Source organism: Lipotes vexillifer, unplaced genomic scaffold (genome assembly GCF_000442215.2).
Source record: "Lipotes vexillifer unplaced genomic scaffold, Lipotes_vexillifer_v1.1 scaffold644, whole genome shotgun sequence".
NCBI classification, from domain to species: domain Eukaryota; kingdom Metazoa; phylum Chordata; class Mammalia; order Artiodactyla; family Lipotidae; genus Lipotes; species Lipotes vexillifer.
In genome coordinates this window covers 3,489,034-3,503,616 of record NW_006783288.1, presented here as the reverse complement: position 1 = coordinate 3,503,616, position 14,583 = coordinate 3,489,034, and the positions used below count along the sequence as shown (strand labels likewise).

Here is a 14,583-nt window from a genome sequence, read left to right as displayed (position 1 = left end):
GGGTTCTTAGAAAGAACCCACTCAAGTTAGCTGGAGTAAAATGAGATATTTGACTAATTCAAGAAAAATGTATGTGTCCCAAGGGTTGGAAACACAACTAGGCTTCAAGAGGAAATGGAACCAGTTCCTATGAGGCTATCAAGAACAAGAGAAGCTACTCTCTCCCCACTGTCTCTCTTTCTCTTGTCTTCCTCTGCCTGTGGTCACTTGTGCCCTTGTCTCTGTTTCTCTGTCTGTGCACATGGCATCTTTCTTTCTCTCCTCTTCCTCCTTCACTTCTTCCTCCTTTTCTCCTCAACCCCTCCCCCTTTCCTCCCTCCCCTCTCTGCAGACCAGCTTTCTCAACTGTACTACACATGGTCCAAATAAGCCTCAAGCAGACCCAACTTGGTAAAAAATTTGTTTAAGTATCATTGATTTACAATGTTGTATTAGTTTCTGGTGTACAGCAAAGTGATTCAGTTATACATATATAATAGTTTGCATTTGTTAATCCCAAACTCCCAATCCCATTCCTCCTCCCCCTTGGCAACCACATGTCTGCTGTCTATGTCTGTGAGTCTGTTTCTGTTTTGTAAGTAAGTTCATTTGTGTCATATTTTAGATTCCACATATAAGTGATATCATATGGTATTTGTCTTTCTCTGACTGACTTCAGTTGGTACAATAAACTCCAGGTCCATCCGTGTTGCTGCAAATGGCATCATTTCATTCTTTTTTATGGCTGAGTAGTATTCCATTGTATATATGTGTATATGTATAGATCACATTTTCTTTAACCATTCACCTGTCGATAGACATTTAGGTTGTTTCCATGTCTCCATGTCTTGGCTATTGCAAATAGCGTCAGGCAGACCCAGTTTTCATCACTTCTCAGGGATAATGCCTAACAAAGGCTGGATCCTGATTCCAAATTCCCGGGGAAGCCCACTGGGTGTGATAGCCGCCCCTGCTCCAATCAGCTGTATCCAGGAGGATGGGGGTAGTGTCCTTATGCTTACTCAATAGAGGCAAGTGGCAGGGTGGGGCAGATGCTCTAAAAAGGAGCATATGGGGATGTGTCATTGACTAACATGCTCATCCTTAACACCTTGGAGCAGCCCATTGAAACTATGATCAGACAGGGAAAAGTTCCAGAGATTTGATCAAGGCCATGAAGAAAAAGGGTGTGATACTTTTCCTCCTTTGGCTATTTGGTCATATGATTTGATCACCAATCCAGATTCTCAGGGGTTTGGCTTAACTTCCATGTCCTTATACCTGGATGGAAGTGGGCACAGGCAGAAGTGAGATGGAAGTCAGGTCTAAGCCTTTGTCATTTCTTAAATGCAAACGGGACACTAATGAGACCCTTTTCTCTCCTGCCTTTAGGAAGAAACATGAGGTTCCCCTGGAAATCATTCAAGAGGAAGATGGAAGGGGCTGTCTAAAAAGAGATTGAAAGCTGCAGACCGCAAGCCTGGGGCCAGAGGGCTGGCAGTGGAAAACCCTGTTGGGTTGTGATCTCTCATTGAAAAGTCCCAGTTGCCCTTTTGCTTCCTGCAGGGGGAAGGAAGAGAAGGAGAAGACCATGTCCATAGCCTTGAAGCAGGTGTTCAACAAGGACAAGACCTTCCGGCCGAAGAGGAAATTTGAACCTGGCACGCAGAGGTTCGAACTCCACAAACGGGCTCAGGCATCCCTCAACTCAGGCGTGGACCTGAGGGCAGCTGTGCAGCTGCCCAGCGGGGAGGACCAGAACGACTGGGTGGCGGTGCACGTGGTGGACTTCTTCAATCGGATCAACCTCATCTACGGTACCATCTGTGAGTTCTGCACTGAGCGGACCTGCCCTGTGATGTCAGGGGGCCCCAAATACGAGTATCGGTGGCAGGATGACCTCAAGTACAAGAAGCCGACTGCACTGCCAGCCCCCCAGTACATGAACCTTCTCATGGATTGGATTGAAGTCCAGATCAACAATGAGGACATATTTCCAACGTGTGTGGGTAAGTCCATGGCCAGCTTCCTGTTTGTCACTTCCCACCCAAACTTGGAAAGTTTGCAGGGGTTTCTTCTGGGACTGCCTTTGAATGCCGGATAGCACCTATATCAGTGTTTCCCTAAATTCCATCACTCACATAGCAGCAATTTCTTTTTCCGGATCTAAGGACCTTATTGAAAAAAAAAAATCATTTGTAGACCACTTAGAATTATTTTGTAGACCTAAAGAGTGGGAAACACTGGCTTGATGAAAAGTTGGATTTGATCTTATTGGCTTCCTTAGGATTAGACTCCAAACCCACCCAGAGCTCCTGGTAAAATTTTTAATTTGGAGCTAATTAACTAGTTAGTTACATTAACTCTGGTGCAATTATTGGTACTCGTCTCTCAGGGTAAGAAATCCCAGTGTGAGAATCCGTGAATTTGTTTGGGAATCAAGCAAACAGGCAGTTGGCATTTTGAAGAAATAAGATCCTGGCATTCTTTTCTCCCCTCTCCTGATCATAGGTATTAATTTCAGTCTGTACTATTAACTCTGGACCCTTGTGTAGCTGCTAGACCAACCCGGACACCTGAAATGCAAATGCTTCTGTTTGCTTTGTGCTCTGAGCCATAAAATTCTTCAAGGGGAGAGATCAGACCTTTCCTATCTCTTATATTTCTTTATGCTGCTGATCAGTTAATCTGCATGCCTGGCAGGTTGAATTCAGAATTCCGTTTCTAGGGCCTTAGGTTCAATAAGGATGAGCATTGTCTTCTTTGCACTGTTGTACCTGTGATACCTAGCATGGTGCCCTGGAACCTTTTAGGCACTCAGGCACTATTTGTGGAATGGTTGAAAAAATACTTATGCTGCTGGAAAATATTATTGAAAAGCTCTGAGATAGTTGGGGTATTAAAAAAAAAAAAAAGCATTTGAAACACATTGCTGAAATCACCTTTAGATGGGGCACGTGTGTCCCCATGTGGCATATGGAAAGTTGAAATGGGGTGTATGGAAGTAATTATGTTTATACCAGAAAACAAAAATGTATATAAATTGATTAGGGCAGTATGTCCATCTTGAAACATTCAGCACACAAACCAATCTGCTCAGAATCCTCGTGTTGACTTGTCCAGTTTCCTCACATACTTTCTCTCTGCTGTCCCTTGTTAGGGCAGGAAGTGGGGTGTATGGCAGCACAACCCCCCTTGGTTGGCTCACCAGCATATGAGGTAGAAGGAAGGTTTCAGAAACTCCCCTGGCTGTATAATTGGCGCCTTGGAGGAGTAGCAGTTTCCTAGGTTCATGTCTTTTTGCACTTTCATTGACTGTCAGAGGCTTCTTTTGGAGCTGGGAGGAATTTGTCTTTTCCAAAAGCATTACAAGCAACTACCAATGCCTCTGCAGAACATACGACAGCAGTAAAGGTAAATAAATGTGGGCAAGGATCCCTCCTTGCTGCCCTTCCCCTTATGTTTCTTTGATGCTTTGAACTCTGGGCACTTCTGGGCACTTCTGTTCTCTCTGGCAGTTGTGGTTACCACATAGAGTTGCTGACCAGAAATAACATCACAGAGCCTGGTGTGTTACTTAAGAGTGAGGAAGCTTCTGGCCATCTCCCTGGAAAATAGAACATCATAGGTGATTTCAGACTTTGCTTGGAGGAAATCACTGGATGCCGCCAGATCCCCCAGAGCGATTGACTTTGCTTTCTTTTTCTAGATGGTTTCCTTGGCCATTCGGTGTGCTTGGGGAACACTCACCTGATCAGAGCCCTCTATTTCAGCTCTTCCCAATGTGTGCTGTACAGTACAAAAGTGCTTTGGGAGCTCTTAATAGGTGCACTGTGATTTTTTTTTTTTTTCTCCCATGGAAAAATAAGTTTGGGAAATGCGGAGTGAAATTGATTTCTTTACTGCAGGACTTTAAATATACTAATGTGCATTATACATCTCCAAGAAAACAATGTGTTAGTAAGTAGTGTATCCTAATTTGAGCCTGGTACCTTCTTTTTTTTTTTTTTAATGGAACACTATTAGCATCTTTTGGGAAATGTTCATCTATATGGAGTTGTCAAACTTTTCTTTGTATCAGAATTACTCGGACCTTCTCAAAATGCAGATTCCTTGGTCCTCCCCCTCAACAACTAAATCAGAATCTCTTAGGTGAGGCCTAGGAATCTGTACTTTTGGTAAGCTCCTCCCACCCCTCTTGTTTACTGTAACCACCCAGAATGCTTTTCATCCTCCCCGGGAACAGGTTTGTTTCTTACCTCTCTGGTTTTATCCATGTCATTCTCTCCTTTGGAATCCCCTCTAGTGAATTCTTATGCATCCTTTATACCATCTCAGACTTCCCTGGTGGTCCAGTGGTTAAGACTCCTCCGTCTTCCAATGCAGGAGGCGCGAGTTCGATCCCTGGTTAGGGAACTAAGATCCCACATGCTGTGTGGTGTGACCCCAAAATTTTTTTTTTAAATGAACTTTATACCATCTCCTCTGTGAAGACTGTCATCTTTTAGAATATAAGTCCCTTCAAGTTAAGAATATGTCTTAGCATTTGAATATCCCAGCACTAAGTCCAGTCCTGGTGCCTTATAAGTTGTTGGATGGATGGATGGATGGATGGATGGATGGAAGGAAAAATAATCTTCATAGAGTTCCAGCATGTGTATGGTACTGGTGATCAAAGTGTGAAGTTAAACAAATGTCTCTGAATCTCTTTATCACCATTCCTGGGTATTTCCCGTACCTTGCCTTCCACAGGGTTTAATTTTTTTTTTTTTTTTTTTTGCGGTACACGGGCCTCTCACCGTTGTGGCCTCTCCCATTGTGGAGCACAGGCTCTGGACGTGCAGGCTCAGCGGCCATGGCTCACGGGCCCAGCCGCTCCACGGCATGTGGGATCTTCCCGGGCCGGGGCACGAACCCGTGTCCCCTGCATCGGCAGGCGGACTCTCATCCACTGCGCCACCAGGGAAGCCCCACAGGGTTTAATTTTGTCTGTTTAACTTTTCCAAGGTTAAAATGTTAGGGGTCAGTAAAAACCACCACCATCCACCATCACCCTGAGGGTCTTCATTAGTATCCTTCTCACCTCTGCTATTTGTCCTCAGACAATACTCTTGCTGTCTTTGCAAGAACTTGCCTTTTAGGAGCCACTTTCTCTATGAGAATTCATTTCCTTCTCTTCTTCCCCTGATTCCAGCCTCCTTTCTTTCTTTTTGATCTTGGTGCTGCCATGAGTCATTATCATGGAAATGATCAAGATGTCTGTCAGGATAAAGTAAAAGAGGAATTCCCAGCCAACAGCAGACCCTGGGTGGATGAGAAATCTGGGAGTTCTGCTTCACATTACGGCTTTGAATCCTGGGCATATTTCTGTCTTCTTGCCTGGGAATTGGGAGGGTTTGAAACTTCCCCTCCTCCCCACTGTGATCCGAGGAACTAGAACCGGAAAATACAGACAGATGTGAAGGCTTCACCCTTAGTTAGGTATTAAAGGATATAAACAGCTGTTGATCTCTACCATTGAAACATGGAGGAAAGAAAAGCTTTCATCTGTTTCTGGATTCTGGTTTAACTCGGATACCCGGGCTATTTCAGAAGTCGAGCCTTCTCAGTTGGGAGAATACCAAACAGATGTGACTCCCTCGTGAACCAGAGTCTTGTCCAGTCTCCCTTGATCCTTCCCAGCTTCCTTTGTTAAAAAGCCAACAGATGTTCCTGCAAAATCTCCCAAGACAGCAGTAACTTCAGAAGCAAGGGCCACCTCCTCTTTGATTGTATCTCTTTAGCCACTTTTAGAGGTAACTTTTGAAAAATAGAAAGCACAGACACCCACTTTTTCAAATCCCATTGCCTGTCTAATTACAATAATTTTTGTGTTCTAGCCCCCGGGTTCCCTGTTTTTCTGTTATATAATAGGACTTAAATCTCACATCTGACACTCAGAAAAAAAGGAGTGGAAAACTTAGCGCTCCTCCAACTCATGTTTTTAAAAAGTCTTTGAGCAGGAGGAATTTAAAAAATAATGACATGATCTCACCTACCTCTATGGTTTTAGAATAAATGGGTGTCAGGGAAGGGGAGAGCAAGCAGAGGAAGCAAAGGAAGGGAGAGAAGCCAGGAGGGAACTCACATGTATAGAGTTTGCTAAGTGCCAGGCACTATACTTGCTACTGCTAATCTTTCTTAATTCTTATAATAACTGAATGAATTAAATATGCCATTTTACCAGTTAGGAAGCTGACATTTAAACAAGCAAAGGGTTTCCCAAGGTTGTACAGCTAATCAGTCATTTAGAAGTCAGGGTTTGAGCTCGAGTGGCCAAAAATCTATGCCCTTGTCACCCACTACCATTTATAGCATGAATCATTATTCTGCAAATTTCCTTCACATGGTGAAAGCCTTCTCAATCATGGTTTTAGGAGGTTGTCTAGGGTGGGAAAAAATTCAGAAAAGCTGATTTTCGGTATAAATTTTAAAGAACTGATTCTTTTCTTTGTTTCTGTTTGTCCCTATTTTATTTTTTTTTTAAATAAGATTCTTTTTAAAAATAAATTTATTTATTTTTGGCTGCATTGGGTCTTCGTTGCTGTACGCGGGCTTTCTCTAGTTGCGGTGAGCGGGGGCTACTCTTCGTTGCGGTACGCACACTTCTCATTGCGGTGGCTTCTCTTGTGAGCACGGGCTCTAGGGGCGTGGGCTTCAGTAGTTGTGGCACGTGGGCTTCAGTAGTTGTGGCTCACGGGCTCTAGAGTACAGGCTCAGTAGTTGTGGTGCACGGGCTTAGTTGCTCTGCAGCATGTAGGATCTTCCCGGACCAGGGCTTGAACCCTTGTCCCCTTCATTGGCAGGCAGATTCTTAACCACTGGGCCACCAGGGAAGCCCTTCCCCTATTTTAAATAATCACCCCTGAAATGCCTGAGGAGTGTGTCCATGAGACTACAGCTGAGTTTCATCCTCTCAAAATATTGTGGCAGGAAACATAAGGCTATAAAAATGTCCATAGGGATGAGCTTTTCAGACATGGGATGTTGGGGAACCGAGTTTATAATTAGCCTTTACATTTTAACTTTTTTTTTTTCTATTGTCTCCCTCCTGGTTTTTTATTTTTATATAAATCTATGTAACACTGGTAAGACAGCATGTATGTCAACAAAATATATTTACAGTGTGGTAGGACTAGCCCTGGGCTTGTAGACAGAGACTAGCTCTGCTATTACAAGATGCTGTGTGACATTGGTAAACACGTAACCTCTGAGCTTGCGTTTCTCTATGTAAAGATTCTGATCTCACAGGACTGTTGTAAAGATTAAATGAGGCAGTGTGAGTAAAAACACCCAGCCCAGAGCCATAAGCCCCTATAAGAGGTGCTAAAAAACAAATGTGTGTCAGCTGCCTCTCTCTCTGCATACGTTTCTACTTAACTGTCAGCCAGAACTCTTGGAGCCCACTAGATGATTTCTGAACAGTATCCCCAGAAAAAAGCAAGACACATTGTAAGAGAATCAACATGATTTTTAAAAAATCGTTGCTGGATTGCTCTCTGATGGGGGTCATAAATACCTTCCAAGACTTTGGGAAATTTCAGTGTTTCTCTAGGAGTTAGACCAACTCCTGGTGTCAGGGATGAACACTTAACCCTTTAGACAGAAAGCTACTAGGAAGGATCGTTTTGCTTGGTTTTCAGAATACTGAGTACTGAACGTGCTGACGTCCAGTGTCAGTCAGGCAAACCTCAGCAGAGACTGGGTGCAGGTTAGCTGGGGAAGAGGGGAGATAGCTTACTAGTCACATCTGGCACAAGCCATTCATTAAAATCAGTGCTGGGTGAGCTGCCCTGGATTTGACCTCTCAAGAGGATGGGGAAATAGTTCTCAGTGCCCAGGAATGAAGCCTCCAAGATTGCCTTTTGAACTGGCAAGTTTTTCTAAGACTCTGGAAACATGTTTTGCCTTTGGGATCTGATAAACCGGCTCCCTAAGAATTTACTCGTTGGGAAGGCATCATAATAAAGTTACAGTTTTCTGAATACATACTACCCTCCACGCTTTACCTGCATCATATCGTTTAATCTGTAAAATAACCCCGTAGGGCGGTTATTATGAGGTCCATTTCGCAGATGAAAAAGATGAAGTAACTTGCACAGGGTCACACAGGCAGAGCTAGGGTTCAGACCCAAAGTAGCCCAACTCTACAGCCTGTGCTCTCAGCTACTCCAACATCTCGTGTCTGTGATGTTCTTAGCCCAGCATCAATATCACCCTTGACTTACCCCTACCTGTTTCATCACATGTTAAATCCTCTTTAGGAAATGTCCTACGATAAACGCAGCATTCACAGGGAAGGATGTGAAAACAGACAGGGCGGTGCATCCGATGCAAACCGTACTGGGTCCTTACTGATGGGAACTCTTAAAGTTCTGCTCGCGGTAAGCACTTGCCTTCTCTAGATTCTGATGCTACCCTAGCTTATTCAGTTGTCTGTTCATGGAAACCACGCAGAAACAGCTGATTCCACTCTTCCTCACCCCCGCTGGCTGCCGGCGAATTGATGGTCTTGTGGAGGGACACAGTTCCCTGCTTCCACCTTGTTAACCCAATACTGCAGGGACTTGGTGGGGTGGCTGAGTTAATAAGAACAGTGGTAAATAACCACCCCACTCAACAAATCCCAAGAGATACCTCTGGAAAATGGTGAGGGCCACCAGTGTGCTAAGAAGCAGCAGAGAAAAAGAGTGGAGAGGGGAGCCCAGAGCGCCTAGAGACTGCCCTGTAAGTTAAGGCTAGTTACCTGCTGTCCCCACCTGCACTGAGGTCTCCATTACTCGTGCTGTGTAATTTTAATGAGCCATATCTCAAATGACAAGTCGTTACATCTCAGCATCAGCTGGGAAGGGAACTGGGCTATATGATACTCAGTGGAAAACAGAGATGAAACATAAAGGCTGTCATGGGGGTTGGGGGGTATATGCTGCTTTCTCTCGGTTGGTGCTTGTGGACATGGTGCCCTACCTTAGTCGACGAAGGCTGCCTTGTGGAGGTCAGTGCTGCGTGGATAGGCAAGCCAGCTCAGCACCTAAGCCTTAGGGGATGTGGCAATGCATCCGGAACTGCAGTGGGATGGAGAAAAATGAGTTAACCAGAACTCTTGCCCAGAACAGACATGGAGTTGGAAGGAACAGTTGCATAAGCCACTTGAAGTGAGGATGAGATGCCCAAGAGCACGCTGGATTATCACTGACGTGCCAGCTGACATTTAAAGAGCACAGGTTTTTGTTTATCTGAGTAGGGCGTATCACCAGGGCCCTGACATCAGAGGCCTTCTCTCTCTGCCCTCCCCACCAGTCTCTGCCTCCCCTCTAGATAGAGAAGCTACCCTTAAACAGTGTCATTTTGAAGAGAGGTTGAGTTTTTGTCCTGCCCTAGATCTCCATGTGTGGAGAGTGAGTCTCAAGCTTTTCTTTTAAAAGAAAAGCTTGAGACTCACTCTCAAGCTTGTAGGTTTCAGGACACGTAGTATCTGTTAAGGCCTCTGCATATAAGAACGTTTTGGTGTTTCATCTTAAAAAAACTCATGCTAAATTCATTTTCTAAATGATAATTCTATCCATGTTTTCCTTCATGTAATCATGTCTTTCTCTTAAGTCTTCTGGTGAAACGGATGCTGTGGGAAGATGAGCCAGTTTGGGAAGGTGGGGTGTTGGTAAAAAGGGAACAAAAGCATTAGTCTCTGTTAGACCTGAGTTTGAATCCCAGTTATCAACTTTTAGTGGAAAATTTTCACTCTCTGGGCTTGTTTCCTCATCTGTACAATGCATATAAAAGGATCTACTTCATAGGACTGTTGAGATAATTAAATAAGGTGCTACATTTAAAATACTTAGCACAGTGTTGAGACATAGACTAGGTATGCTTTCGATGTTATCCCCTCAATATCACATGGTATCAGTGTGATGAATTAGACTTGTCAGGTGAATTAAGGTAAGAAAGGAGAAAAGGTAGGATGAAAATCCATACTTCTTTCAAGTATTTGGCTGTGGAGTCGATTCACATACCCTTCATCTTCTGCTATATCTTATGGAACCTTTAGAAGAAATAGTAAACATTCATGGGATGTTTAGCTTGGCCCTGACGGCTGGAACCAGGTGGGTCCCCGATGGAACTTGAGAAGATGTTCACATGAATAGCATATGAGGCCTGCACAAAGCCAATCCCACCTTCTTGTTTCTGCTACAGGGTGCAGCACCCAGCATAACGCTCTGCATCAAGTAGACACATGGTGAACTAATTACTACTATGTAAGTGTAAACTGATTGACTCATGCTGTATAGTTCATATTACAGAACAGAAAATTCCTGAAAATTGTGAGGCAGTTGAATTTCTGTCATTTGGCTGATATTTTCATTTCTCAGAGAATTTTAAAGAAAGCTTGGCAAAGAATCCTTTTAGTGTGTGAATACCTCCTTAGTGATATGTCTAATTGATCTTTAGAGCAGGCCTTTGGAAGTTAAAGTGTTTGTCTTCATGGAGAGACGAACTGAAGTTGTTAGTTCTCTCTCAGGGAAAGGAAACATTCTTCAAATTAAGCAATAGGTTTTCAGTGTTTCTATATTGTCTGGTCCGGGATCCTAGGACTGGAGAGCAGTGAGGAATTAAGGGAGAATCTCTAGCTGATAGTCAAGCATTCATTCTGCTGTCACCCCCGGCATTCTGCCAGCAACAGCTGGCTCCTGCCTGGCTTCTGGGCCAGTTGAAGTGAGAGAGCCCTAATGCCTGGTGTGGCAGCAGTACAATGGAACCTCAACATCTTAGGACCACCAAGAATTACTTGTGGGTGACTTCCTTCAACATTTCTTGGTTGCCTGGCCCAGCCAGGGAATCCTACCATGGCCTCCAGGAACAGAGGGAAGAAAGTTGTTGAACATTGGGGATTTACCAGTTTCAGCCTTCAGATAAACCATTCATATTTCACCATCCCGAAGTGGGGGCTGGGGGCAAGCCTACAGCTGAGGGCATCTGTCTTTCTGTGTCTTTGAAAAGAAATGTTAGCAAATATGTTAATGATATGTACCAAAGTCCCTGTGAGCAGTAACTGTCATAACACATGGATTGTGTTATGATGGCTTTATTTTGTTTTCTAAAAATAGTATACAGGTAAGGTTTCATCATCAGCCTGGGTTCAAATCTGTTCCTCTCATGGCTTTGGGACCTTGGGAAGCCCTGACCCTCTCTGAGCCTGTCTCCTCATGTGGAAAGTACGGATATTAATAATTATACCCACTTTGTAAGGTTGTGAGAATTAAGTGTCATAATGCACACAAGGCTCTTAGTGAGTTCCTGGTAGAGAATTAAGTGCTGAATACATTTGGACTTTATTACTTTTCATGGTGATATAAAAAGGGAAGACCACTGATTTATTGCAGTTTGTAATGCTTAATGACATAGGAGAATTTCTCCTGCAGTATTTGCTGTAAATTTCTTTTCCAGCTGGAATAAAAATTGAGAAAAGCTATTGATCATGTCATAATTACAGTAGTTATCTTGGAAAAAGAATAATCTTTCACATCCATTAGAATGCCAGCTAATAATCAAGACTGAATACCTCGCTGAAATCAATAGATTCCATATTTTATGTCAGGCAGTAATTCCAAAGTTTAAAGTACAGTAATAATAATAACATTAGCTAACATTTATTACCTATTCTGGGCCCAACAGCCTGTGAGGTCCTTTATGTGTTTTTCTTTACTTTTTCTTTCTTTTTTTTTTTTTTTGGCCACACTGTGCAGCTTTCAGGATCTTAGTTCCCCGACCAGGGACTGAACCTGGGCCCTGGAAGTGAAAGCACCGATTCCTAACCACTGGACTCTGAGGGCATTCCCTGTGTGTATTTTATTTCTAATCCCCAAAGCAGCCCCAGTCGACATTATCATTTTGCCTATTTTCAAATGAAGAAACTAAGGTAAGTTCCTCTCCCCAAAGTGTGGGGAGAGCTGAAATGTCAAAGTGGGATGGTGAGATACCAGTGTAATCACAAGAGCTGCAAGTTCGGGCCTCCCTGGTGGCGCAGTGGTTGAGAGTCCGCCTGCCGATGCAGGGGATACGGGTTCGTGCCCCGGTCCGGGAGGATTCCACATGCCGCGGAGCCATGGCCGCTGAGCTTGCGCGTCCGGCAAGGGGAGAGGCCACGACAGTGAGAGGCCCACGTATTGCAAAAAAAAAAAAAAAAAAAAAAAAGACCTGCAAGTTCCTACTACCTAGGATTGGACAGACCAAGTGAGGGGAGGAGATGACTAGCACCTGGGAGCTGGGGCTGTGCCGCAGGAGCTGGGACCACGGCCTGTTCAGCAGAATTGGAACCAAGGAGAAGATGCAGCACCGCTGGAGGCCAAGGAGGACCATGGGAGAAATACCTGGGTGTCGCTTCCCTCCTCCGGTCTCCTGCCGGGGTAAAGGGGCCTGGGAAACCTATGTAGGGAATGGATCTGAGAGCAAATAAGTGAATGACTGGCATATGGAGAAAACACATAAATAACAAATAAACGTATGAAATAATTTTAGGTAGTGATGAGTTCTGTAAAGACAACGTTGGGAAAGGGAATTGGGATGCTGTAAGATTTAAGTAAGATAGATGTATAATAGTGACCTCAAATTTTTTTGGCCTTTGAACTCCTTCATACTCTTAAAAATTATTGAAAATTCTAAAGATCTTTTGTTTTATGTGGGTTATAGCTATCGATTGTTATCAAATTAGAAATTAAAACTAGGGAAGTTTTAAAATATTGATTAATTCATTAAAAAATAATAAATGCACCACATATTATCATAAATAACATTTTAATGAGTAATAGCTGTTTCCCCAAACAAACAAAAAAATGAGTAAGAAGAGTGGCATTGTTTTACTTTTTGCAAATCTCTTTATTTATTTATTTTTAAAATTAATTTGTTTTTTTGGCTGCGTTGGGTCTTCGTTGCTGCGTGCGGGCTTTCTCTAGTTGCGGTGAGCGGGGACTGCCCTTCATTGTGGTGCGAGAGCTTCTCATCATGGTGGCTTCTCTTGTTGCTGAGCACAGGCTCTAGGCACGTGGGCTTCAGTAGCTGTGGCATGTGAGCTCAGTAGTTGTGGCATATGGGCTTAGTTGCTCCGCAGCACGTGGGATCTTCCCAGACCAGGGCTCGAACCCGTGTCCTCTGCACTGGCAGGTGGATTCTTAACCACTGCGCCGCCGGGGAAGTCCCTGCAAATCTCTTTAACGTCTAAGTTCATAGAAAACAATTGGACCCTCTTATCTGCTTCTGCATTTCAATCTATGGTTCAAGTCCAGCTTTGCACAGATATGTAGTTGGGAAGGGGAGGACTTTGTGTACCTATGAAAGGACCCCCAGGGATGCATACAATCCTTTGAGAACCACTGTTGTAGATAAAGCAATGAGGAGGCCAGTCCTTCGCACCTAGTAGGCATTTGATGATTTTGGTTGAATGAACACAAATTAAGATTGCATTGAGGGTTTCACAGTGTCCCTTGTACAGCATTGTATCATGATTGTATCATTGGTGACATTGTGATAGTATAAGACAGTTAGACAAGATGGTTCTTAGGGCGCATTGATCAGTAGGACACATGCTTTGTGGCATTTACCCAGCAGTACTGATGGCTTTTCACCTTAGTGTTCAGAGTCATGCAGGCGCCCTGTCACAGACTTTTGTAGGACCACCAAAAGAAAGATGGTAATTAGTCTCTGAAACAAAAACGCACCCTCTGATTTCCTTAACACTGTGTCCACACTAACGTAATGAGCTAGTTCAGACTAGACTAGACTTAACTCGTGGTCCTTGATGTGTACATAGGTAGTATTTTAAAATTTCAGTGGAATTGCTGTGATATAATTATTGTGCTATACAACACAAGGTGGTAGACCACCACCAGTTACCCTGCAAATTTTATGCAGTACGATTTAAGTTAAGGAGAGTTTTCTATCTGGGTGAGAGAGGTTATGAGTTTCTTTTCACCATCACCTGATACATATTCTTATAGAATTCTGACATTAGCCAAGATCTAAGTAATAATGTAAGGTAGCTGTTATGAAAAAGAAAGCAAATGAATGATTTAGACAGTAGTTGCTCTTTTGGATTATCTGTGATTCTGCTCTTTCCATCAGCGTGAATAATTGAATTCAGCATTAACTGAACGCCATGACAAGGGACACTGATGGAAATGACCACCCGTCAGCTTTAGATGGACATGGCCACATTGCTTCAACCCCCAATTGACAGATATAATTACCCTCTGTGGACAGACTAGTATTTGAATGGGGTTTATACAACATCTTAGGCCAAATGAAATGTGTTTTTATTGTTGATTGTCAGAGGTAAATCTCATACCTGCCTTTCTGAGCAAATTATATCGTATCCTGCTTTGATATTATGCAGTTGATGTAATAATGATGTCTACCATTTACTGAGTATCTATAATATGTTAGATGCATTACAACCACTTTAGAAAGGTGTTTTCTACCTCTTTTCCAAAGGAGGAAACTGAGTCTCAGAGAGGCCCGGGTCACATAGCTTATAAAGACCTGTAGCAAGTCTTTCTGACTCCGCTGTGTTTTTTC

The 14,583-nt window shown here is 43.4% G+C and overlaps 1 protein-coding gene across 1 annotated transcript in view; it reads left to right on the top strand.

The window, feature by feature from the left end:
* Positions 1-14,583, top strand: part of MOB3B (MOB kinase activator 3B) — a 206,665-nt gene that overhangs the window by 79,456 nt on the left and 112,626 nt on the right. Inside the window, exon 2 of the mRNA XM_007455919.1 lies at positions 1,372-1,988. Within this exon, the coding sequence (XP_007455981.1) occupies positions 1,571-1,988 (418 nt within the window). The 5' untranslated portion in view covers positions 1,372-1,570. The remainder of the gene's footprint in view (positions 1-1,371; positions 1,989-14,583) is intronic.